The following is a 27,997-nucleotide window of genomic DNA, read 5'->3' as shown; positions in this document are numbered from 1 at the left end:
CCTCTTTGTCATGTTGGCTATACAGGTGTAAGAACATCACAAATGTAATGTCTACATTGAGCTACCTCATGTCCCAATAGTTACAGTTACTGAGTTCTGAAACTATTTTTATGTGCTATAACAAACATCTGTTAAGCAAGTCAGTGGGCATATCCATCTCTTTCTCTTTTTCATTTAGTACAACATTCTCCAAAGACATTCAGAAGTCAGTTATATGGTACACTTGTTGTCAGGAGTTAACAGAATTAGGCTCCAGCTACACATTTAATAAATTCTCGATCAAACTGTATGACCCTGCATCAATATAATCCTGCTTGATATAAATGCTTTCAACGCATTATTAAATAAGCTACCACATAAACAGCTATGTCATACTATTTAAAGTAATAAATACAGTACACAAAACCAACACAGAGGACTGATTTGCAAACAGACTAACTTTATACAGACACTTAATACTCTGACTCTGTCTTAGTTTGGGAATGGGAAACATTGAGAGATGCAAGGGAACCTGTGACTAACCCCTGATGCTATGGTTCAATTTGCCATTCTACTCTGGTATCCTTGAGTCCCGCAAGGTTTCATGCATCTTCCTCTCGCCGTTTTCCTCCTTGGCCGTCACCTGCTGCACAGGTGGCAAGTAGGTGTGGCCGGAGCACTCATGCAAGTGTATTGGCGTCTCTTCCGGACCTTTCCGCTCGCGCCGACTGTGTCCGCCGCTGCTGCCCTTAGAGGAGACGGTCTGACCACGGAACAGCTGGGCCTGCCGCTCGCAGAGCCCCACCTTGCTGAGCAGGATGAAGATGTCGCCGCGGAACGCCTTGGTGAAGATGGCGTAGAGGAACGGGTTGGCGCACGAGTTGAGCGGGTAGAAGAGCACCAGCAGGATCTTGGAGTTGGACACGGTGATGAGAGGGCGGTCCAGCACTGCCGACATGGCGTAGAACGATATCGGCGCCATGCACAGGAAGTCGGTGAAGATGAGCACGGCCATGCGCTTGGCGATATTGGTGTCCTTGCTGGCGGAGAGGTAGTTGGGGTTGTGCACGGTGCAGTAGATCTTGACATAGCAGGCGCAGATCACCAGGAAGGCCACGATGTTGAGCACCAGCACGGAGACAATGTACACCTGGTCCACCAGCGACTGCATGTCCATGGGCAGGCAGATGCTCACCTTCTGGTAGCTACTGACGCCCACCAGCGGGAGCAGCGCTAGCACAAGGCAGAAAAGCCAGCCGCCCAGCATGACGGCGGCGGCGTGGGACAACCGCAGCTTGCGGTCCAGCCGCATGGCGAAAGTGATGGCGTGCCAGCGCTCCAGCGTGATGGTGGTGAGCGTGTAGACCGACAGCTCGCTGGCGAAGACCGTAAAGAAGCCCGCCAGGCCGCACCCGGGCCCCGTCTGCCAGTCGATGGCGTGGTTGTAGTACTCGGATCGCGTGTGCAGGTCCACGGAGGCAATGAGCAGCAGGTAGATGCCCATGCACAGATCGGCGAAGGCCAGGTGGCACATGAGGAAGCGCGATACGGACAGCTTGTAATGGCTGGTCAGGAGCACCAGCAGCACCAGCAGGTTGCCCAGGATGGCAAGCAGGCTGACGAACCAGACGGACACACGCAGGAAGCCCATGCCCATGATGTCCTCGCAGGGGTTGAACTCGTCCGGCGCCGGGCGGCAGTCCACCTCCTCGCCGTCCTCGCACATCACGTAGTCGTAGCGGCTTTCGAAGTAGTGACTGGTGTCCTCCTGTGGGTTCTTGAGTGTCTCGCCAAAGCCCACGTCGTCGTCGTGCTGCCCGCCAAAGTAGTAGGCGTGGTAGTGTGGGCTGAGGTGGAAGTCGCGGTAGTCAGCGGCGTCCTTGAAGATGCCGTCCCCAGGGTCGCTATCCTCGTCCGTGTGACCTTGTAGGGTCGGGATGCGTAGCGGCCCGACAGATCTCTTATGGTGCTGTTCATAGAGAGCGGTCAAGTTGCAAATTATGTATTCAAGATATCTGTTATGGAGGAGGACAGTGAGAGAAAAACAGACAGGTTAGAAACACATGGGCCATTTGGTGGTGGTGGTGGTGGTGGTGAGCACTCATGCGTACTCTGTTCCTTTTCGGACGTTGTGTTTTCACCAAAAGGCCAAGCACGGGTTGTTTTGGTCAATTAATCTTCCTTGGATTGTCTTTAAATAACAGCCCTGACAGCAATTAATTTACAGTCTGGTTGAAATACAGTAAAAGTATTGATTTAATCCCTGCCAAGGTCCACATGGCATGACGGCAGTGGTACAGTTTGACCGTAATTATCCACTCTGTGGAGTACAGAGGACAAGCACAACATGCATGCAACATTTTCCTCACACCTACTTGAGTCAGTGTGTGACTGGAGTTAAAGGAACCGTATGTAAGAAATGTAATTCAATTAATCATAAAATCGCCCTGATTTGTCACTAGACATTAGGAAATCATGCTAATTTCAAATACTTATATCACTGACAACAGTAGTCCGGCCAGGATATCGTCATTTAAAAAAGTGAAGTTGCAGCCCTCAACTGATGTTGATGTTTACATATTTGTGTTTTAGCCTGATCCGCCACCCTCCACCTATCTAGTAATCACAAAGTCAGTAGTGTTTCGGCATCTGGGTTGCCAGCTCTGCTCTAGTTATCACATATGCGGTGTACACCGCTCTACAGTATTTTGAAAGTGATTGTAGTACCAGTTTTGGCCAAAATCCTACATACGGTTCCTTTAATTTGTGTTGTTTTACCAACCCTCTTTTTTTCTTGAGGTTCTTGAAGCCGCAGCAGTGGCTGGGATAAGTCAGGTCGGCGCTTGTTAGCTGTCGGAAGGTCTTGATGGGAGGGAGTTTTTTGAGGGCCCACACGTACTGGGCTTTAAGTTCCCGTAACGACTCCAGGCCTTTGCTCGGCAGGGACGCCGCACTTGTCTCTGAGATGTCTCTGCCAAGAATCGAGAACACAGGGATCAACAGAGGGTCAAGATGGAGGAGTCTTGTTTTGCTGGTCTCAAATGGGGGTCGGGGGCTCAAGTAAAGATGGGAAACCGTCCAAGATACTTTGCTTTTGACCACAGTAATTACGACGAGTCCACAAAGCACTCTAAAATGATGTGCAATTGTAAATGCAAATTGTTTTTTTTCTGTTTTGTTTGTTTTGTTTTTTGACTCATCAAGATTGTCGTGAAATTTCAGACAACTTTGTTGTTTAGTGTGGAATGCAAACCATTGACTCTCCAAAACAAAAATGTCTTTTATCAATTAGCAAGCCCTCAGCAGAAGAGAGCCAAAAACAAAACTCTTTTTGGGGGATTTGGTGGAACACTTGCTTGCATCAAGCCCACAACACTTCAAGGATCAGTGAAAATGAACTTTGTGCTTGCATCTCCTCATCTCCTAAGGCCAATTCATTATGTATAAAATCTGTGCGTAGGTGGGTGTTATTTATCTATTTTTTTAATGAAGCCATCCTCTGGGAGAGACATTGTGCAACGAGCGGGTTAGAAGTGTTCTTCAGCCCCGGCTAGCGTCTGATTTTAACATTCTGAGATGGTTAGCCAGTGACCTCATGTCGATGACTTCATCCACAACATGTTCCTATGAGGGCCCAGGCGGAGGAGTATTATTAACTTAATAAAAGCCTATGATTTCAGCAGGCTCACATTAGGATGGAGATAAGAGGTTAAAGCGCAGCACAAAATTCTCTACAGGGACAGCATCACATTGTAATTGTGGTCAAAAAGGCTAAAAATAATTTGTTTAGGCCAAGGGAAACCATTAGGGTTTGCAAGCATTGCTCATTACTTCCACAAAGTAAGTTGTGTTTTCATACAGTTTGTCCATTTTATGCAAGAAATACTGGCCCAATTTTCATGAAACCTGATGGAAAGGTATAGTATGGGCCAGTGAAGAACATGACCACAGTAGTCTAACAGCACTGAGACAGTGTTCAGCGTCTAACATGATATATCATGGAATATCCTCAGCAGGATTTCAGTGACAGATTTCAGTATGCCTGTTGAATGTCAGTCACCATTTTCTTTTGATCTTATGATGATAATCTTACAGTGCCCCCACATGTATTGCCACCCCTGGAAAAGATGAGTAAAAAATGTATTAAAAAAAATCTTTGCCCATTTTATCTTAATTCAAAGTGAGACAATGAGGAAAAATCCAACATTGAAGGGAAGCAAATTTATACTGAGAAGAAAAAAATCCTCATAAAAACAAAAAATAGGCATCCATAGAATTTTATTAATAAAATGTAACTGAAACTTTTGTCCATTTATATTCAGCTTCTTTAAAATAATCAGTGCTTATGAACTCTCAAGCAGTAACTCATGATTTCCATTGTGAATCTAAGATGAAACACCAAAAGATATTTCTTTTAATATGTATTATCTTTACCAGGGGTGCCAATAAATGTGGAGAGCACTGTAAGAATGAATCTGATAAACATGCAGTTTTCTCAAGTATGCGAACAGAAAAAGCTGAAAACTGGCAAGCTCATGGTACTCACAGAGACATGGGCCCGCTGATGACGCCGGCGAACATCCTCTCGTCCAGCATCGTTAGATATTTATTTCTGTGTAGGTCTCTGGGGTAAGATATTAATGAAGAAACGTTACTCACAATGAGTGAGTAATCATTTCAATAGGATATCATAGGATATACAGTGCATACAGAACGTATTCACAGTGCTTCACTTTTTCCACATTTTGTTATGTTTCAGACTCATCTTAAAATGGGTTTAATTATTTCTTTTTTCTCATCAATCTACACACAATACTCCAACACCCCACAAAAAAAGCAAGTGTTTTGTAAATGTCTAAAGAATGAATAAAAGACTGAATATTCCATTTACATATTTACACCTTTTGTTATGACACTTGCCATTGAGATCTGGTGTATCCTACTTCTATCAGTGGTCCTTGAGATGCTTCTACAACTTGATTGGAGTCCACCTGAATTCACTGGACATTATTAGGAGAGGCACACACATCTCTTTATATAAGGTCTCACAGTTGAGGGTGTATGTCAGAGTGAAAATCATGAGGTTGAGAGAACTGTCCGTAGACCTGCGAGACAGGGTTGTGTGAAGACACAGATCTGGGGAAGGCTACATGAAAATTTCCCAAGAGCACACCTCCATCATTCTCAAATGGAAAAGTTCGGAACAACCAACAATCTTCCTAGATCTGGCCGCTCAGCCTAACTGAGTAATCCAAGACGAAGGGCCTTGGTTAGACTGGTAACCAAGGACCCAATGGTCACTATGAATAAGATCTAGAGTTCCTTTGAGAAGATGTGAGAAGTGTAAAGAAGGACAAAACAAAAACTGAACTATTTGGCCACAATTCCCAATGGAAGAAACCAGGCACTGAGCTGCATTGATGTTTGTCCTTCTTTACGCTCTATGGACAGTTCTCTCGACCTCGTGGCTTGGTTTTCACTCATACACCGACATACACCAGTGAATCCGTGAAGGTCCAGTGAATTCATTTAGGCACAGGCAGACTCATGTAAGGCACAGGTGTACTTATGTAAATGCAATATTTCAGTATTTTATTTTGTTATACATTTACAAAACACTCCAAACACTTGTTTGTTTGTGGGGTGTTGGAGTATTGTGTGTAGATTGACAAAAATAATTATATATAATAGTAATAAATAATTTAACCCATTTTAAGATGAGTCTGAAACATAACAAAATGTGGAAAAAGTGAAGCGCTGTGAATACGTTCCGTATGCACTGTACCTAGGATATAATTACGATTTCAATTGCTTAGATTGTTTTGACAAAAAAAAATCAGAGCCACCACTGAAACACAGTTTTCATTTCTTCCTGTCGATGGGTTCTCGCTAAGGTGCGGTTAACACGGATCAAGCCTCTCCTTCAGTGTTATTTCAAATAAGGGATTTCGCTATCATGGTGGGAGAGACTTCTTGCACATGTTGCACCTTTTAAGATACATATTTTCAAATCTCTAAATCTAATTATGATTATGATTGGATGGGTGTTTGTCTTGGTTTTAGTGCTTGAGGATATCTCTTCCCTGTGTTGAGTTACAGACCTTGCCAAAACAAACAGCCATGTAGTAAAAAGCACAAAAGACACCGGAGAGCTTCCCTAATGATACCTCCTTTAGGGAGCAGAGTGTGTGGGGTGGTGAAGGACAGAGGGGGGTCAGACTCATATTAATGTCTCATATCCTGACAGGAAGACCTTTGAGAGCTCCAGTGGGGAGCTGAGGTTAAGTGCTGGGGCACACAAATTGTGTCAATAAAAACAGGAAATCTCACTTGGGCGCGTTTCAAATGTTCAAATTAGGAAGTTGGGGACACAGAGAAATGCCCCCTCCCGTCTTATCCGTTTTTTAAAGAGAGGAAAAAGTTAATTTGACGCATCCCTGACGAAAGAGGAGAAGGAAAGAAAGATGAAAAGAGCAGAACGCTACGTTGCTCAAGTTTAGGTAAGGCAATATGTACACCTGAGTCGGCTGGACAGAGCGTGCTCGTATCAGCTGACATTGGACGGTGTCTCTGATATGCATTTCACATTTAGAGCGTTTACGCATTTAAGAGCATTTACTGTCACCACAACATTTGAACACATTGCAGGGGGTTGCATTAAAATGTGGTCTTTGTAATATTGTGTTAATGGACTGAATGTGTTATTATCTCAGGATCTTACACAATGTCGAGCTGGGTGCCGTTGAAAGCATGGCTTTGGATTTCTGAGAAGCCGTTGTTGTAGAGCATCCTGGTGGAGGAAAAGGCACAATGGAAAGATGTTTTCATTCTGTGTTGTTGGCCATTTTGCACTGCATGTGAATTAGGTATCACTGACTGCTTCTGCATGCACAAGTGGCAAACAGTTCCATGAAGCTCCAATTCAGACTGAAACTATAAAAGCTGGCTAACCAGACAGTCATGTCTGCAGAGATGAGGAGCTACTGCTTTAGGAGGTTTTGAAATTAAAACTTTGGTCAAATGTATGACACACACACAACTCATTTAAAGCAGCATCAAATAACTTTTCCTCTGTCGCACGCACGCTTTGTTTATCCAACGGCTTTGTAAATAACAATGTCCATACACAAGGTAGAATTTGTTGCATGATTTTATGAAAGTAGGCTATGATGTATTGCGACATGCAAGTCAAATTTGTAGTTTCTTATGTCTCATTCCATCTACAACTACAGATCCGCTACCCGATCTGGCAAACTTACATAGTGCGGTTATAGCCGATAGAGGGTCGCGAAGCGAATGCAGAAGTGTCGTTCACCCTGTTACGAGTTGATGAACCACGGAAACAATTTTGGAAACATTATTTTAAGGTACAAACTCTTTGGTGTTGCTTTAATACCCTCGCTCAGTGTGCATGACATCAAAATTCAGACAGACATACTCCCTGAGACATAGCACAGTAATAATGTCTGCATGTCAAATTCCGAAGGTTAGTTTTCAGAGGACAAGAATCCATATTTAATAAATGTTATGTGGTCCTGGTGGAATGACAGGACTCAAACCCTGTGATTTTATCCTGTTTTTTTATCCTGCTACTGTGTATTCGATATTCAATAAGTGCTACTTTCTGTACTTACACTGTCAGCATTTTGTTGGTTATGCCACTGAATGAATTGGCTGGAATTGTCGTGATGTATGGATGATCAGCAAGTTCTCTGTGAAACAGGGCAAAAAACATGTCTTTTCATTCAGGTTATTAAGAAGTAATTGCTACTCGTCATAAGCTGTGTGTTAGTGCAGACTTACAGAATAAAGTCCATAATGGAATCAGAATGAATCTTGTTAAGATCAGGGAAGCTTATGAGACCTGTGTTAAATAATCCCCTGCAACGACATAAAATGAATACAATTGGGTAAACTTCATCATTATTTCTTAGTAGAGCAGCAGCTCAGATACTTGTGTTTCATAAATCTGAAGCCATTGGAAACTGGAGGCTTACAAACTTACAAATAATTTAAGTCTGGGAGACTTTCAAAGGCCTCAGGGTCGATGAACGTCAGACTTCTCGTGTTCCGTATTTCTCTGTGAAATAAACAACAAATTAGAGAAATTAAACTCTTTTTTTTTTTTTACTGAATATGAGCACATTCAGCAAACACCTTCAATGCATGTCTTCACCAGAGGTGTTTGCTCTTCGGATAATCAGAGTGGGCTAGTTATGGCTTCACCCCCTTTATCCTTAGAGCTCAATATGAGGCTTTCCTTATTTATCTAACTCGTGTATTAACTGACTCTCAGTGTACTCCAATCTACTGTACAGGCAGGTTCGGAGGCTACGTCTCAGTGCTAAGGCCCAAGCCAAATAAACCAAAGATTCTGACTAATGCTAGCAGACAACTTTATATCAGCTGCAAGTTGTTGACCGAGGGGAAATTGCTCATGGGCAAACAGAGAAAATGTCTTGCACATGTCCAGTGCTTAGATTAGCTTCAATTATGGCCTTATTAGTGTGTTTACATTGGGTCGCCGTGGTGAGGAGCAAAGGCCGGGGCAACAGTAGGGTCCTCTCTGCTGCCATAACCTGTGTGGTGTGCTTACACCTGTGAGACAGTCCTCCTTCACACTCTCCTGAAAAACCGCTCTCATCAACACGCGTCCGTTTAGCCCACACAACTCTGAGTCATTGGGGCTTACTTTAAAACTCAGCCACAGAAAATAGAGAGAGAGAGAGAGAGAGAGAGAGAGAGAGAGAGAGAGAGAGAGAGAGAGAGAGAAATAAAGGAGAGAAAAAGGAACTCCTTCTGTGCTGTTGTTGCCATAGTATCAGCTGTGAGATACAAATGGGTGACGGAAACCTTTTTTTTCCTCTTCTTTGCCCACGCTTTAGGGAAACCTGAGGAATAGAGCTCCTATTAGCAACAGAGCCAGCCTGCACTAACGAGACCTCAGGGAGCAAAACTGGAGAACCATCTGGACTTTGTCATTGTCCCTTTTTAGACCGGCTATCTGGCTGATCTTTTATTCTAGAAAGAAAGAAAAGGAAATAAAGAGATGTCGCTCACATATGAGTGATTTTCCTCAGGTTGTGAAAGGAATGCCTCTCCAGTCTTTCCAATGTAACATCCACAGATATATGTCTGAGAACAAGAGAAGAAAACATTCAGGGATGTGGATTATATAGCCTACCAACAATCTTCATGTGTCTGCCTCCATATGCAATGCATTTGCTAACTAACAGTGATACTAATAACAATTTTAGGTAAAGATCTAATTAACATGCTGAGCAGTGTAGGGCTTTTTAACTTTTGCTCTAATGAAGAAAGACTGTAATCCTTACAAGACACTGACAAATCTGTCTTCAGTTTATCAATGCAAAACCAAATTACAGATCATCATCCTGACAACACGTTCATTCAGTGTGACAGGACACCTCCCATCTGTACAAGGCCATTTTATAGGGACAGCTGGGTAACAAATGACTTGGGTGTTGGGATATCAGTCATACAAGCCCACTGCTCTGTGTTCAGTTACCCAACCTCACCTCTCAGTTTCTTTTCAAATAGTATCTTAGAGACGCTCAGGTAGCCTCACAGGTGAAGAGTGCTGCTTTCTTAGCCAAACACAAGGGCTTCTCATACACACATGTGCTAAGAGTATGCATGACTTGGACACGGTAGCAGAACGGTATGTGAAGAGACCCCCTCCACTCACCCACCCACCCATGTATATTTTAGCACTGATTCCCTTTTTGTATGAATGCCTGCGCCTTGGTTCACATGTGCTTGTGAGAGTATGTGTTTGTGTACATATGTGCACGTGTATCTCAGACTGAGAGACGGAGAGGGAGAAAGACAGAGAACAAGAGAGGTGTACTTGTCTACTACAGCCACTGGGCCTCTAAGCATGGAGAAAGACACAACCCAGCAGACCTCTGTAACTCTAACTCTACCCACCAGCACACTGACCCACGGGACAGTTCCACATTCCGACATTTTTTGGCGAAGGGAGGGGGGGGTGGGTGGGGGGGAGGGGGCTGGCGTTAGGAGCGTATTAGTGCTTCCAGCTGTGATTAGCTGACATTGCTGATGCTGGACAGAGACACTCTCCCATCACATCTGCTAAAATTGAGGGCTTTTCAGGGGTTGGGGGAATAGAGCGGAACCTGATAGAAATGTTCCCTTAGTGTCTTCCCAGTCTGTTTTGGACGAGCAAGTGGAGAATTCCATTCAGCAGGTGGATGGTGAGACAACTGTTCACCCGAGTCCAGCCGCCACATAATGTATGGAGACAGGGGGAGTAAACTACTCTGTGGGGGATGGTCAGTTCTTTTCAGTCAGCTGAAATAATGTATGGAGAAAGGTGGAGTGGATGGTCAATTTGTGTCATGCAGCTGCATCAGAATCTAACACTTTTACTCACATTTTGGAAATGTTCACCAGCTGGACAAAGGCGTCTTCTGGGACTGATTTCAGCTGCGTCTCATATAGCCATCTGTGTGTGTGTGTGTGTGTGTGTGTGTGTGGGGGGTTGTTTGGGGAGAAAAAGATCAGTTACTTTCACTCATTCAGAGATTTACTTTCCAGTCCAAACACTTTATTACTCATTATCCACATAATGTTACCCAAGAATGGGTTGAGCGCATGGGCTGATGTTCTAATGTTCCATGGATAGAAACAGAATACGTGTTCTTTTTCCTGTGATTCCATGTGATTCCATGTGATACCTGTTCATATGATCATTTAGATGGTTATCTAATATGACCATACTGTCATAAGCCTTGCTGAGTTACATTCTCAGGTGAACCCTGGTTTAGTGAAAACCTGTGGCAACTCTGGTGAAGAGTAGACTCAGCTTTATAAGGAGGGCTTTCAGGTCTAGAAGAGACACAGACATGTTGATCTATAAAGGCTTGAGAAACAGTTATTAAAGAACCGAGATTACTCAAATCATGTGTTTGTCTTAAAGTAATTAATGAGGCAAAAATAGAGGTAAAGAAAAATACAGAGGTGGGAACATTTAAGTTAATTCAAGACAATGTTACAAATACTGCTATTTATAATTCAGTTTTTATTTAGCCTGTCTATGAGTTAGGAAAAAAATGTTTTAAGAGGAAACTGAATACACATATAAGCCACAGTTTTGATCTAGTCACAATTGATGGCGGACAAGATAAGAAACTCATTTGCTCCTTAAGAAACTTTAACTGCAGAGATGTTTTTATGAAAAAAAAAAACACACCAAGTCCCCTTATTGCTAATTTAATTAAACCTTCAGTTACACAGTTTTTTTTCTTCAAATGAGTGGAATGCAGTTGTCACTACCATCTTTAAATCTGGACAGCACAATAAATATTATATGCTTATATGCATACTGTATGTAACAGAGGTCGGTTCGTCTACCGCTCACGGCCCTCGAACCCGCCACCTCAACACACACCTGCATGGGAGTCGAACGCTCTAACCACTGAGCTAAAAGCCCAGGCTTCCAACTCAGCAGTTAGAAGCGTTAGGGGTGTAAGGATTTACACACACAACTAGCATGCTAGCTCAGTTCGCCTCTGTTACACATACCACCAGTAATAACAAAGGTTGCTGAGAAAGTTGTCATAGAACAACTGACAATATATCTTAAAGGTTGTATCAGCGATAGCAGGGATACGTCACTTCTGTTGATGTTCAAACAAGAGCTAGCTTGTTACTCCCTCCCCCTCCCTCCCATGCAATTAGGCGGGGATCACATTAGCCAGCGGCAAGCGGCAGCGGCAAACAAAACGCAACGCTCAGACCATAATAAGTTTTGTCTCGTTCCTAAGCAACACAAATGGTTTGTCAATTGAATACGCTCACGTTGCGCTTTGAAAGTTGAACCAAGTTCAACGTTCAGCTTGCTCAACGCTAGCATTACGCCAGCGTTGCCACTGTTCCGCTGCCGAACCATAGAGAACAATAGGAATTCTGCCGCTTGCTGCTGGCTAATGTGATCCCCGCCTTAAAACTCTCCTAAACGCGCATCTCGTCGGTTATTGGTTGAAACACTATTTTGCCTTTGCGTGGGTTGCCAACCCTTGTTGGTAGCAATTGTTTTTGTGTACAGATGTCGGAACCTAGGCTGCCTACAGAGACACGGTTTTTTGACGGCCTACTTATGGGGCAGGCAGCTAGCGGATCGTTAGGAAATATTAGATGAATGTGATTATTTATGTTTATTTATGTTTACAACATTTAACAGCTGCAGAACAATGCTTCCCAAATAGCCAGTAATATTGTTCAAAACAGCACCAAACCTTGTCAGCAGCTTTTTCAGGGTCCCTACACATAAAACGAAGCACCAACAACGTTGTTAGCGAACCCGGAGATTATTACAGAAGACTTACCAACTATCCCCCTACCAGCTCCTCCAACCCAGTATCGCAAGGATTCGTTGTACTGTCACGTTTGGGTTGGTTAATCTATTATTCGTGCTGGGGTTGGAGGAGCCGGTAGGGGAACATGGTTTCTGACATCAACATCTCTCAACTAACCCACAAAAACTCAATGCACGGTTTTGTTTCACACTTTTTGAGTGTTTGTAGAAGCATCAGAGACCCAAATGAAAGTACAAAAGCACAGAAAAAGTGAGATTTGCGTAATATGGCCCCTTTAAAGTCAAAGCTATATACTCTAGCTACATGAGGTGCACAATTAGTGAGCCTGAAGGATCTGTGTTAGGCCCTTTATTGGTCAGCCTTTATATCACCGAGTTTCTACAGCACTGTCACGGAGTAGAACTACGACTGTACACTGATGACACGGTTTTATATGCACATGCTGAAACAGTTCAGTTAGCAGCTGAGAAATTCAATATTGCTATGGAAGGTGTGGCTGAGTGGCTTGATCAATCCTGCCTTAGCTTGAATATGAGCGAGACAATAGAAGTTATTCTCCAAAATCAAGGTGCAGATTCATTAATTCTCACTAAGAGTGAACATATTGATATAATGACTGAATTTAAATATATTGGTGTCATACCCATCATAAAATAAGAAAAGCAAAACACTTTTAGGCAGATCAGATCTCTCTCTCTCTCTTTGGATATGACAACACATGCTGTTATAAATGTCTTGGATACTCCACTGCATCTGTATCAAAGGTACAATGAAGGCCATGTCATTGTGACTTTAGTTAATGATAAAATACAGATATGGAAAAAATGGACAAAAATCAAGGCCCTTGGTGTGATACCAGGGCCAAATGAAATGATATTTGAGATAACAGGGAGGGGGAGAGGTCCCATTTAGACTATTCCTAGCTAAACATACCCTTTTATTTGCTGTGGCTGGCGCAAGACAAGCAAAGCTTGGTGAAGTGGAGTCACGTTCACACGTAGATTAACACCGAGCTCTGAGCTCTTCACAAGAGACTTTCCTGTGCACTCTCTTTTCTCTTTTTTCCCAAGGAGCAAGTGGAAGAAAGAGAGGCTCTTTGATGTGTGTGCGCTGTAAGGTCTGTCACAGGAACAAAAACAAAAAGCCTTCGGTCTGAGTGGACCTGGAGGTGCGGCCAAGGCAAACATGAGTCAAGTCACCTCAGGACCAACAGAGAGAGGGTCAGAGAGAGAGAGAGAGAGATTTACTCTGTGTCCAGTAATGGAGACCTTCATATGCCACATTTTGACAGTCCACAGAAGCAAACAACAACCACAACAACGATCAACACCATCATTGTTATGCTTTTGTCGGTTTGTCCATTGATTTTCATTGCCAATAGCCCCTCATCAGTGCATAAATACACATCCTCAACGATCAATACAAGGCAAGGGAATGGGACATGCCAGAATAATTTGGTCAAACAATGGACTAATTCATTGTGGAGGGCTGGCTCTACTATAGAGAAAGAGAAACTGTGTGTATGTGTGTGTGAGAGAGAGAGAGTGTGTGTGTGAGAGAGAAGTGTAGTTACAAATTAAAACAATCACCATGACACTGAGCAGACATCGTCACCATACACCCCAACATTGGGCAGTACACTAGTCCAAATAATCATGGTGTGTTTCACTCTGTGTGTATATGTGCTTGTGAGCGTTAGTGTGTCTGTCTGTGTGTGTGCCAGTGTGCACTATTCCGAAGGCTTTGGAGGAAAAATTACGAGCAATTTGTCATCCAAGAAGGAAACTGTGAAGGCAAACATGTCCAATGAGTTGGTTTGAAGTGAGGCAAAGTCTATAGCCGTGTGGCAGGCCAGACATCACTCAACCCTCCAGCGAACTCCAAAAGCACTCCAACTCAGACAGCACCCTACCGATCACAAGTGGCCACACAGCCCTGCGTCGTCTAGACATTCAGACCACTGTCTAAACTCTTCTGATTACTATCTGTAGCTTTTAAATGTGCCCTGTATCTTTACTGATAAAGAGATATTTACCAAGATCATCTACTTTGCCATGTACATCTGCACCTTCAGTCAAGCTACCTGCTGTACAACAGCCTGGCTTTGTGAGGGATTGGCAGGCACATTGCTTCTGACAAGATACAAGTGAAGAATGTCTTAGGCCATTGGGAGAATGAGGTGTGTGATTTTGCATCCTGTTTGGAAGGAGAACCTTCAGTTGACTCAGCTAATTGAATAAGCCTACTGTGTGAGGTCAATCAAGAGAGGTCAATGTACTTACGTTTATATTAAGGCATGGCTTGATCTAGACATCTCTAATTAAAGGTACAGTCTTATCAAATCCAGACGATGGATTTGTGGTCCTCTTGAGCTATCTGTTGTGTGTGTATGCTCATAAAAACTCAAATAACAACCTTTCGTGGACCACACCTTTAATCATTTTCTTCTTCAGAGGGAATATCTGTTGTTATTCGGTGCAGACATTTGCTTTGTTTGTTGTTTGTTCTGTACATACTGTACATAACATGTCTTTTTCTTTTATTTTCAAATACTCACTGTCCTTCTCATACACACTGATGACACATCATAGACTGAAGGAAACCTCAAGGCATTAGGTATTCTATCGGCCTCAGTTCAAGAGCTCTAAGCCCTTTGAAGGTTTTGGACTCAAGGTGGTGTTTTCTTCTTGCTGTCTTTTTCCTAATTATTCGCAAATGGCCTCCCTCTCAGGGGTGTTTGAAAATGTGCAGCAAAAAGGTAAATATTGTATTTGAATGCACGAGCCAGGCACAGCCTCTGGTTTTTGGAGAGCGTGGAGAGTCACGCTATACGGGGCTTTCGAGAGTGGCGGTGCTTTCCTTTCCACTGCCTTTACCTCTCCAATGCTTGGTTTAAAATTCTCAGACACACACACATATACACACACACACTGACACAGAGAGAGACATACTGATGGCTTTACACAGTATGTTGTATGTAGCGTATGGAAAAATAAATGGCCAGATATTTAGCACTACATTTGTAATACGTGGACCTCAAGTACAAAACAAATATTTATACACTTATTTCCATAAGAGAGATCAACAACTGACCACAGTGAAAGTACTTTTAATTTCTTTGTCTGTTATCAACGACAATGCCAAATATAGCCGCAAGCGGCAATGGCAAGCCCGAGCACCTGCATGACCATGACCCCCCTGCCCTAATATTTGTCTTATAGGGAGGTCCATATCCCTACCAACCTTGTGTGTGAGGGTGAAACTATGACCCCCGACCACACACACACACACCATAATAAAATCAGGACACCTGCGAGTTAGCCAATAATGTATGAAATAGCCAAATAGCCAATGAATGAAATAGCCAATAAATAATGAAATAGCCATTCTATCTGTTGCCAGATGGTGGTGCTATGCCAGACATGCATTTTGGACATGTGAATATCATCATTACCATAATAATCAATAAACTGTTGAAGTTTCAGCCAAATCAGCCAATGCTTTGTGACTTTATGACACATTTTGTGTTTATTCAGCGAAATATTTAAATTTGATGTGTCACCATTTCAACACATTTCAATATATCAACAATCCCTTCACTATTTATCATCAACAACATCTTCACATCATGTCCTCTAACTTGGATATGGTTCTGATGAGTGTGTCGAAGTGTGTCGAAACTGATCATGTGCCACGACCGTAATAGCCATTCTATCTGTTGCCAGATGGTGGCGCTATGCCAAATATGCATTGTGGACATGTGCATGCATATCATCATTACCATAATAATTAATAACCTGTGAGGTTTGAGCCATGTCAAGCAGTGCATGGCAAATTTATCACACATTTCCTGTTTATGTGGCGAGGTATGTAAATTTACCATATGACTATTTCCGCATATTACAACATATTAAAAAAAGCTTCTCAATTTAGAATCAGCATCTTGATATGATGTATACCATATTTGGCATAAATTGGATGAAATTGATCACGTGTTACAACCAGTGATGCCAGTAACACGTTACTCTATTCCGACTACTTTTTTCGGTAACGGGTAATCTAACACGTTACTATTTCCAAACCAGTAATCAGATTAAAGTTACTTACTAAAATGACAAAAATAATACTATTTTTGTCATTTTCTTCTTGTCTCTGGGATTAACGTCATGTATGCTCACGTTTTCAGCATAAGGACAACTCACATGTAATACTACGCAGCGACACAAACGTAAACAACAATGGAGGGAGGAGAGAGATGTGCGTTTTCTAGCTGGGAAGTCATTAGTTTGAGTTTGTGTCAGCTAAACATGACAACATTAAGGTATGTTGTACACTCTGTGCTGGCGAAAAGTGCTGTCTAGAAGTTCCGGAAGTTATTGACAGCAGCTCCCTGACACCCGCAAATTAGATAAAATCTCCCGGAATGTAGAGCGAGCGAGCAAGTTAATGTACGCGAGATCGAAACTTCAAATCGCGTGTGCATCTGAGTATAGTACACGCATCCAAGACAGAGAGCATCCTGATTGGCCTGTTTCGCTAAATCAACCAATCAGATGACTTTAGCATTCCTTGAGTTTAATTAGTTTAATTTCGTTTGCATATTATTCAGGCCTATACTAGATGGCTAGTTGCCAAGGCTACATGAAAAGCCGAAACTACCAAAATCTACATATTTTATTATCACAATTTCAATCTATAAACCTTCCTTACTTGGTGTACTGCTGTGTTGTAGTACTCGAGTCCGAGTTTTTGTGGGGGTGGGGGCGGCTTCGGGATACCTCCCTGAAATCACTTTTTGCAGGTTGGGATGTCTCACATTACTGTTAAAATGCACTTACAATAAAGTGAGTATTGGCAAAACCGGTTGTCATTTTTATGTTGAGCCGGCGGGGAGTGTTGTCGGCAGCTACTGAATGTAACTAATAAAGTAACTTATAATCTAAATTTGCTTTTAAAATCAAGTAATCAGTAAAGTTACTTTTTAACGGAGTAATCAGTAATCAGATTACTTTTTCAAGGTAACTGTGGCAACACTGGTCACAATCTTGGGGGGTTACACATACCTTTCAAATTTTGTGTGCATAGCTGAAAGTATATGCCAACCACAAGACTTGGTGACACCAGGGGGCACTATGGAGACCATAGGCCACACCCGGGGCCAAGCCTTTATCGGACACCTGTTGTGTGTGTGTTTTCGCCCATGGGAAGCACCTCAAAAAAGGCAAATCAAGGCAGGTTATTCCAAACCATAATAATGATAGCTAGATGTACCGCAGAGCAGTACAAAATATACTACTTTTGTGTATGTAAATGAGTGTGTGCATAGTTTGTTTTGTTTTTGTGCATGTATGCTTCTGTGTGTGTGAGTGTGGCTTTGCTTGTGAGTGTGTGTGTGTGGGGGTAATGGGGTGTGTGTGTGTGTGTTTATCTGTGTGTGTGTGTGTGTGTGCGTGCCTGCATGTGTGTGTGTTTATATGTGTGTCTGTGTGTGGGTGTCTTTATCTCTGTGTGTGTGTTTGTGTGTGCCTGCATGTGTGTGTGTTTATATGTGTGTCTGCGTGTGGGTGTGTTTATGTGTCTCTGTATGTGCATGTGAGTGTGTGCGTGCTTGTGTGTGTACGTGTGTGAGTGCGTGTGTGTGCGTGCGTGTGTGTGTGTTTATGTAGATAGATAGATACTTTATTGATCCCAGGGGGAAATTCAAGTGTGTCGTGTGATCATGTGTTTGTGTGTGTGTGTGTGTGTGTGCGTGTATGAACAAAGTGCGTGTAGCTGATATGGCCCCCCATTAACGGAATTCCACGAAACTTCATAGGGCATGCATTCAGAGGATGTCATAATGATCCTACACCTCCAATTTCGTAATACCTACGATTACAAAACCTCATTTTTGCTTTTTCATTTTAACTAGGTGGAGCTATACATTAAATGAGTGGTTATGGGATGGGTTGACATAGTCCCTTAAGACCAACATACTGTACAACAAATTTGGTCCTCCTAGGCCGTGTCCGCCCTACCCTCCTTTCGGGGGTCCAGTCCGGCGAGGGGTGGCTACATGCCCACCAAGTTTCCTGCACTCCGGTCTTTCGGTGTCCCGGGAATCATTGACACAAAATTACAGAAAAAAAAAACAAAAACAAAACAAAAAATACTACTAAAACTTTGCTGCGTGGCGGTCATAATAATCCTGACAGAAACAATAGGGCTTTGCCCTAAAAATGATTTCTGCACCTCATAAATTGAGATGTAATGAGTTCAAATTGAATATCTCAGTGTGCAAGTGAATGTGTCATTTTCAACACCCTAGCTGTGTCTCAAACAGTCTACTTGCACACTTAGTTTAAGTATATAGTGCAGAAGATATTGGGACAATTCTAATCATCGAAAAGTGGGCAAAATGCAAGCAAGCGCTCACTGCACACTAGCAGTGTACTGACGGAAGTATGCGGTTTGAGAGACACCCCCTGTTTGAAAGTGAGGAAACGGCCCATAGATGTATGTCTACGAAAACAAGTTAACTATGTCCTGTGCACACTGGACTAAAATGACTTGTGTGCTAGGTGATTGCATAACATTCTCACCAATTACTTGTGCATTCATGTTCTTTTTTTCTTTGTTTCTAAACAAAGTTTACCTTTTGTAAAATCAATTCATGTGACATGACAAAGTGGCCAAACAGAGAGTAAGTAAGATGGTACTAGTGCAGAAGGCGGTACATTCCTCGTGCATTCCTTAGTGTCAGAACCAGGTCCAAATCTGATGCCCAGGGTACCGGTCAGCGAGGGATCACTGTCCAAACACAACCAGGTCTATTCTTGGGGCCACAATGTTTTCAGAGATATTTTTATCTGTGCGGCGGCGGCCCCTTTCTTCTCTATCTCCTCTCGAGTGCTGGGAAAACTTTGAGGAGGGCTGGAATGTGCTCCTTCACAGAGGCGACCTTGGACTGTCTGGCCGCCTGAATTGGCGCACTGATTGGGGCTAATTTCTTGTGATGGGTGCCTGGCAACATGAGGTAGCAGGAACAAGGGCAAGAGGGACAAGGGTCTCTGAACCCTTCCACACAAACACACCCACACTAGCCTTCCACCATCACCCCCTCTGATATTTGGGGAGGGGGAAGGTGGTTTGAGCAGTGGAGGAATGTCCTGGTGCCATGCAAAAACAAACCCCCCGGGTGAATGTGGAATTATGGGATGGCATTAGTGGCACGCGGCCTGAGTAACCTTGCCATTGTATGGTCTGCGGTGGTGGGATGTGCGGTGTTGCAAACTCTTATGCTCGAGTGTCACACCTGGCTTGGATCAGTAATTACACAATCAGTTCTGTATTTCTGTGTGGGTCTATGTGTGTAGTACCCACTGTCAAATCTCTCTCTCTCTCTCTCTCTCTCTCTCTCTCTGTGTATGTGTGTGTGTGTGTTTGCATGCACACGTCCACTTTTTTGTGTTAAACACGTGTTTATTCTTTGCTACTAATAAGATGTTTGTGGCTAATGCTAATAGACACTCGTTCATATTATTATTATTATTATGATTATTATATTCACAAAGTGAATGCTTGATGTGAATGCTCCCCCATTGGACTGGACCCCCAAAAGGAGGGTAGCCTATAGTGGACACAGTTTTCTGTAAATATCGTTATATAGCAGGATCTTTATGACACCCACTGAATGCATGCCGAGTTTCGTGGAATTCTGGCACAGGTGCAAGTGAAATGTCTGTTTATGAAAATAGCCGGCCACGTGTAAACATAGCCTAGCGAAAAGAAAGAGATCCAGTTAATTGGAGAAAGACACAGAGAAAAGGTTCTTTATAAGTTGCTGCAGTCAGTCAGAGCACTGATAGCACTACTAGACGGTGGGCCGGGAGCTGCTATCTACTTTAGTTTTTTAAACTGTCAATATAAACAAAAATAGAGGACTTGGGTTTTTTTACACATTAAATGAAACGTTTTTTTTTCATCACATTTTTGTTTGTTTGCAGTCTCGAGATGGTCATATACTTAAAAAAAAAAACAAATTTGAGTTTCGTGTAAAATATTTTGGAGGACTCAGGGTCAGATGTACTAACGCTTTTGCGCCCACTTCAGGCGTATTTGTTTTGCAACGTGTGTGTAAAATTATTACGAGGTATGTACAAACAGGCCGCAGTGATGTAAAAGCGCAAACTGCCTGTCGCGGGAGCTGAAAATGGCAGATTGCGTGTTTCATGTCATGCATATGCATTCATGGGAGGATCCAGGGAATTGTGGGAGTTTAGCGTAAAAAGATGAGAGGGGAAGAGTAAAGAGCGCCTAATAATGTATTCCGCGGTATGTACAAAGACTGCTCCTGAAAGCGCACGTCTATTCTGTGCCTAAATACTTCCGCCTTGTGATCGCTAAACAATTGATTCTTTTTAATATGGTCATCAGTTAACTTCATTCAACTGCGCTTGTAGGCTCTGCCATTCAGTTGTGGACGTTCGTAAATTGTGTTTATGGGCGGAGAGAGGCAGAGAAAGGCGCAGTTTACACCAAGGATTGAACGATTGATAAATCTGACGGAAACTTGGGTCTGTCAGCGTTCGCAATCTGTGGTTTGTCCATGACGCTGATAACGTTACGTTCGCAAATGTACGTACATCTGGCCCTCAGAGCCTTAGATACTATGAACCAATCAAAAACTTGTATTAACATCACCTGACATCTGACGTGGGCCCAGCAGCGGAGAGCAAGTTGTGAGGACCCATGGAGAGTACTAGAAATAGTCCTTAGTCTTTTTAATAAAGTATGGGAATGGGTAATCTTCCATCAGTGTGGAAACAGGCAATTATAAAGCCAGGGAAAAACCCATCTGACCTATCCAGTTATAGACCAATTGCCTTAACATCTCAATTGTGCAAAATAACGGAAAGAATAATTATTGTTAGATTGACTCATTTTTTAGAGAGTAATGATCTTTTTTCTCCATATCAGAGTTTTGTTGGGGCAGAAGTACAATGGATTCAATATGTTTAGAATCAGATATTAGGAAAGCACAGACAAATATATAGGGAGATAGTAGCGGTATTTTTTGATGTTGAGAAAGCGTGTGATGCTTTGGAAAGAAGGTTTATTAATTAAGTTACAAAGATTGGAAATTGGTGGTTAAAAGTTGTCTCAGCGATGGTGGGGTAACGTCACTTCTGTTGACATTCAAACAAAACAGAGAGTTAGCTTGCTACTCCCTCCACCTCCTTCCCGTGCAATTCTCCTGAATGCATCTCATCAGTTATTGGTTCGAACACTTTATTTCGCCTTTGAGTGGTTGGCAACACTTGTTGGTAGCAACTGCTTTTGTGTGCAGATCTCAGAGCCTAGGCTGCCTACAGTACAGAGACACGTTTTTGTTTGATGGCCTGCTTATGAGGCGGGCAGCTAGCGGATCGTTAGATTAATGTGATCATTCATGTTTTTCAAAAAAGCTTCACCAGTATCTTTAACATTGTACAATCATCCTCTTGAGCAAGAAGAGAATGTAAGATTTCTTGGGATGTGGTATGATGGAAAGTTGACATGGAAGGTTCATCTGGAAAAAAGGTAAATAAATGTAAAAATATTGTTATTATCCTACACTGTTTATCAGGACAATGCGGAGCAAGCAGGGCATCTTTGCAAAATATAAACTGGGCACTAATGAGGTCTGTGTTTGATTATGGGTGTACTATATATATGTCATCAGCAGATTCTAATATCAAAGCATTGGATGTCATGCAAGCTCAGGCTTTGAGGGTATGTAGTGGATCTTTTAAAACATCCCCAGTGTCTTCTATGCAGGTGGAAATGAGTGAGATGCCTCTAAAAATTAGAAGGGTATAACTGATTTTGGCATGTTAAGGGACAAGTTGATAGCCACCCAGCTAAAGCTATCTTAAAGCTGCAGTTAGCAAGTCTGACAGATTGAGGGGACTTTTTGAATTTTTAATGTTTACAACTCTCATGCCCCTCCCCCACTACCACCGAGCACCCTCTCATCGAGTTTGTGCTCGTCAGTGCGCACCAGACTGCACCAGACTGTGATTGACAGTCAGATCTCACACAGCCCTGCTCTGATTGGACCAGAAGAACCGGGAGCTGTGGATTTTTGCAGAACAAATAACAGGCTCTAGGTGGAGGTAGAAGTGTGGGTTTTTTTCTAAAACCGGCTGATTTATGTTGTTCTGTCGGAGCAATCTTGCCAACTGCAGCTTTAAAAGACTGTTGGGAACATACTAAGTCCATTTATAGAAGTTTTGGGTTTATTGGTGATGCGAAAGCAGAGGATGTAGGATTACATACGTTTTTACTTTTTTAAGAGTCCCTACTTTTACAGCATTTTGTTTCCCCCTTCCCAACATTTTCTTAAACATGTTACTGGTATCAAATTCAAAATGAACATATATTTTCCATTACATAGTGAAATTTGTCATTTTCAACATTTGATATGTTGTCAGTGTCCTTTTTCCTAAATATGAGTTTAAGAGATTTGCAGATTATTACATTCTGTTTTTATTTACATTTTACACAACGTCCCAACTTTTCTCTTCCGGGGTTGTACACTATGCAAGATTTTCCCCTTAACATTCCTTACGAAGCCAATTTTATGGTAAATGAGCTTGTAATAGGGGAATAGTTCGCATAGCATAAACATAGCAGGTCGCTAACGAGAGAACCAGCCATACAATTTCAAAACTAGCAACCTGAAGACATCTCTCAAGAATTGTGAATACATTACCTCGTCAGTAGATATAGCTCTTTGCCTGTTGTTAATCATTTTTCTCTGCAACAAAACCATTTTCATTGTGTACAGGGGGAACAAGTCATGAGAAGTAGGCTATTTACAATGGCATTGTAAAATATTGCGACTAGGGGGAGCTCTACAATTGGCAAAAATACCTGAAGCTGCATAGTGTACCTTTAATATCTCTAAAAGTATACAGTAAATGGCACAACAATGAAAAGACAGGCATAGGCAAATTGTTTGAATACCTACACGTCAAAATTTGAACAAAGTTTTAGATTTTAAGCGGTTCAAGTTGAATTATACCCTGGAAGAATAATGATAAAAAAATAAGAACAAGCCACTGGATTACAACATTAGTTTTTCTACCGTCCTACAGTTTTTTGAGGTGGTTCCCAAGGTTGAAAACATTATATTCGGCACACACATCAGTTGTCACAGTGAATATGTGTTTCTGGTTCAGGGACTCCATAGCGCCCCCTTATGTCACTGAGTCTCATGGTTGGTATATAGTTTCAGCTAGACACACCAAATTTGGTAGGTACTCAAAGAAAAACAACTTTCACATGTACATTGCCTCACTCAACAGGAAGTGAAGTATTTGGGATTTTTTTGTGTTTTGACACAATCAATTTTGACAATGAATCAGATTAATTTCAAGTTTGTTTGTTTGGATTTTTGAGATGTTGTAATAGATAGATAGATAGATAGATAGATAGATCCTTTATTGATCCCCAGGGGAAATTCAAGAATATATATAATATATATAATATAAAATGGTGATACAATAAATTTAAATATCTGGGCACATAGGAAATGTGTCATAAATCCATGTGTATCAATGTGTCATTTATTGCTTGACATGGATCTTTCACAGGTTATATAGATTGTGATGATTATGATATCCACATGTGCAAGTCTAGCATAGCACCACCATCTGGAAATAATGGCTTTTTAATACCATTCCAGGCAGCTCATCAGATTTATTTCAGGTTAGGTGTACTCACAAATGTCAAGTGTTGACTTTATATTGTGAGGGAGGTTGCATCAGTTTTTTAGATAACTTGATCTAACTACTTGACTTGGACTATTGCACCACAGATCACAAAATATAAAGTGTTACCGCCCATTAACACTCATTTGTGGAATAGAGCCACCTAATGAATAATGTCATTGCAAAAGTCTACAAGATCACCAGCCAATATCTTGTGACAAGAAAATTAATCAAATAATCAATTGAATATAAGAACCACTAAAGATATAATATTGAAAAAGTGTATGCTTACACTTGGCTACACTAAATCATGTTTCCTAAAGTTTCATTTGGCTCACTCTACAAATTTGTGAATGTCTGTAGACCCTGCAAAGTAGTGTCAAGATCCAATGTTACATGATATATTGGCCATTTTTGGCCCCTCATTTACACACACAGGTAAACACACACACACACATGTGGGCTCACACACAGAAACACACGTAAACATTGGTATGCACACACACATACACACACATACAAACATGGGCTAACACACAGAAACGCAGACATTCACACATGCACACAGGCATGCATGCATGCAGCATGCAAATACATACATTACAGGCTCACACAAGCACCCACAACTACAATCATGCTCTACCGAAGGGTTGCTGGTTCGATTCCCGACCAGTAGGAAAAATGTGGGTGGGGGAAGTAGTTGAGCACTGCTCTCCCATGCCCACATCCACGGCTGAAGTGCCCTTGAGCAAGACACTGCTCCCTGAGCGCGGTTGTAGCAAGCCAACCTACTGCTCCGGGAGTGTGTGCTTCACCTCACTCTGTGTTTACTAATTCACAGATGGGACAATTGCAAAGACCAAGTTCCTTGCAAGTATACAGTCTATAAAACTGATTTACATGTAAGTGTATTATTAGATAACACCACTTGTGGCTATATTTAATGCTTGTTTAATGCTCTAAGCATACAGAAGCCCATTATCAGCCTCCATTCGTCCTGTGTTCCAAAGGCATTGAGCTGAGTATATGGAGTAGCAGGTTTGATTGGAGGAAACAAACTGGCCAAACACAACAAACCTTCTTCTGAAACATGTCAATCTAAATGAAAGCTATTCCATGTCAGAAATGAAGATCTGAAGATCTCATATGATGCTGTGTTCTACTCTTTTCACAGAGGAGTGTAAACTGGCTTTCACCAGAATGAAAAGAGGAAGAGCCAACACTGAGCAAGTGGACAAATACAGATGTCTCACAGGCCCTAAACTGCTTTAAGTTTGTTAAATAGTGCAACAAAACACCAGTGCCAACATCAACAGACGAGGTGACTACAGAATGCTGACCTTCTAAACCAGTGTTCCTTAGACTTGGAAAAAAGTGTTATGGTCAGATCGCAAAGAAGTATATTTTTGAGATGCAGACCAAATGCTAGAGGAGTGTCTGTCATGCAGAGTGGAAGGAGTGTGGGGTGCTTTTGCAGTGTTAAAGTGGGAAAATTGTACAGGATATGAGGAATTTTGAAGAAAGAATGCCATCACTAACAGTTAATAAATATATTAACACTAGGCTATATGTCATGGACAAGATTACACATTTCTTTTCTAAATGAATATCTGACCAAATTGTGATATGACAAAAGTGAAATCAGGCTTTCTATAATCCTGATGTGATTGCTATCCTGTGTATCCACTGGCAATATCAGTATATCAGTATCAGTGGCAATCTCTTTTCCCTTCATTCCTTGTTATAAGCTGACATAAAACACAGTGACTTGTGCAGTGCTTCAGATGAAAGTCTAAATGACTAAAATAAATGTAAACCTCCTTCTCACTGTTCTGGATACAGTGTGATCATCTGTCATCTATGGAAAACACGGCTAGCTGCGGTCTTTGCAAAGGGTGAGAGTCAGTAAAGCCCTCTACCCCCTCCCACCCTTACCACTACAAACCTAAATCCAGTTGCTTAAATTGCAGTTTTTCTAGCAAGTGGAGCAAAGCTTGAACTGAGCCTGGGATCTGTGTCCGGGATTTCCTGCTACCTTTCCCTCCTCCTTTCCTGAACTGCAGTGGTGTCACTCGCTTTTAAACAAGACTTGCCACCGACTCAACAACAAGGAAAAGAAACAGTAGGAAGCAATGGCACCTGAGATCCCCCATCAAGGAAAGACAGATACCAATAACCTGATATTCTTGAGAGGAGAGATGTCACTCTCCACTGTTCTGTCACATTAAAGGCATAAAAGGCCAAAAAAATATACTTAAAAAAAACATGTACAGTACATAATGTGCTGCATGCTGTTGTACAGAAGTGTCCCCCCCGGCACTGGTCAGTTTGGGGATCATCAAGAGTTGTTGAAGAACGTCTAAGGCAGGAGGGTAAAACTTCTCATGCCCTTTACTATCATTTGGGTACTTTTTTTTTTAGAAAAAAGGCTTTATTTGACTTAGACTTTCAGTGAGTGTGTGATCTGTATGATTTGTTGAGTAGCCTGCAGCATCTGTTAAAAGCTCAGCCTGAAGCATTTTGAAGTGGCCCCTGAGTTTTCTCCAGAAGTGGAGAAAAAGAGCCTCTTCACTGTTGGGGTGTGCATTCATTTGGATTGCTTTAAAGTGCTTCTGGGGCCTACAATCTTTGTAAAAAACAGTTTATTTCCTTCAGAGCAAAAACCCTCATTCCATGTGCTCTCTGAATTATGTGTATTTCCCATGCATTGCATTCCCCCAAAGCAAAAGAGTCAGAATCATTATAATGTGGTATAATTCTGTCATGGCATTTACCTATTTGGTTTTAAACGGCATGGATATATAAAGGAAAATATATTGAATAAATGTGAGTAAGCAACAAAGAAGTTATAATGAAATGACAGTATACTGTAGCAATTTGCAAACAAGAAGCTTTAGACTATTGATTTGGCCATAGTCGTGGTCACGTCAGTAGCAGCAATATTAATAATGATAAGCAACAACAATTATACATAATTATACATTTTTGTTATCTAAGTTTTCATAGGCCTATTTAAGCAATAATTAGGCAGGCTAGCTACCCTAAACAAAGTTCTCTTAAATCTGAATTTTTAAAAAGATGTAAGAATTCTTTCTTACGCGTGCACATAGGCAGATATATATGCAGGAAAAAGGATTAAAATCACTTCTTAATTTTTCACGTTACTCACATTATCTCTGTGTTTACTGGGAAACTTGGGATAACATCTATGTCTTCGCAAGAAATTGTGTTAGTCATCCCAGAGCAGTCGCAACGTGCTGGACAGGTTGAGTTCTCCTCATACGACAGTATCGGTGATGCAAGGAAGATGAGGAGCAGTGATGTGAACATGTACATCTCCGTTCGACGATATCGAGTCATATCACAAATATGGTCTAACTAAAAAATGTATCTTTCGCCAAACCATTAGCAGACTAATCTCCAGATAATGGAAAAAGTAGAGCTAACCGCAGCTTTCATCTGTTCTGAAAAGAAAACGAGGACAACTTGAGTCCCTCCTTTTTACAATGCGCGCAAGTTGCAACAGTCCAAGTCTCCTTAGACTGAAGTTACACACACGTGAACTTCGCTTGGCTGTGAATTCCGTGTCATGGGCTGGTGGTGAAATCAGTTGAGGGATAGCCTATTGCGGTTTGGAGTTGGTCGCTGTCAATAGCTTCTGCGTTACCGTCTGAAGGCTCTCTCAGCCAGGATATAATTACTATGAGGCCAACGCAAGCGTTTACATGGATTTACATGCTGCTTACAATAAAAAGCAGCAGGAACACGTTTTCCAATTCCTCGAACTGGCCCATATGGAATCACCAGCACACACACACAGACACAGACACACACAAACATCTGTAAAAGATTAAGAAAGGAAACCTGGGAATATGAAGAGGAATAAATGAAAGATAACAAAATGTGGACATTTAAAGGGAC

The 27,997-nt window shown here is 42.0% G+C and overlaps 1 protein-coding gene across 1 annotated transcript; it reads right to left on the bottom strand.

The window, feature by feature from the left end:
* Positions 1–3: 3 nt before the first annotated feature.
* On the bottom strand, positions 4–27,561 carry tshr (thyroid stimulating hormone receptor). Its single transcript, XM_048250158.1, has 10 exons — positions 27,246–27,561; positions 10,397–10,468; positions 9,040–9,114; positions 7,985–8,059; positions 7,783–7,860; positions 7,614–7,691; positions 6,701–6,769; positions 4,526–4,603; positions 2,762–2,950; positions 4–1,994 (listed from the first exon to the last, which is right to left on the bottom strand). Exons 1-10 carry the CDS (start codon positions 27,434–27,436, stop codon positions 551–553), a joined length of 2,349 nt encoding a protein of 782 aa, XP_048106115.1. The 5' UTR covers positions 27,437–27,561; the 3' UTR covers positions 4–550.
* Between the last annotated feature and the right edge of the window lie 436 nt (positions 27,562–27,997).

The sequence above is a fragment of the Alosa alosa genome, chromosome 8 (genome assembly GCF_017589495.1).
Source record: "Alosa alosa isolate M-15738 ecotype Scorff River chromosome 8, AALO_Geno_1.1, whole genome shotgun sequence".
NCBI lineage: Eukaryota > Metazoa > Chordata > Actinopteri > Clupeiformes > Clupeidae > Alosa > Alosa alosa.
Note: the sequence above shows the minus strand (reverse complement) of the source record. Positions and strands in the feature narration are given on the sequence as shown.

Coding starts and splice junctions, on each gene's coding strand:
- tshr (XM_048250158.1), bottom strand. CDS start 27,436: ATGACTCGATATCGTCGAACGGAGATGTACATGTTCACATCACTGCTC. Junction 10,469..27,245: donor CCAGTAAACACAGAGATAAT/GTGAGTAACGTG, acceptor ACACACACACAG/ATGGCTATATGAGACGCAGC. Junction 1,995..2,761: donor AACCTCAAGAAAAAAAGAGG/GTTGGTAAAACA, acceptor CCTCCATAACAG/ATATCTTGAATACATAATTT.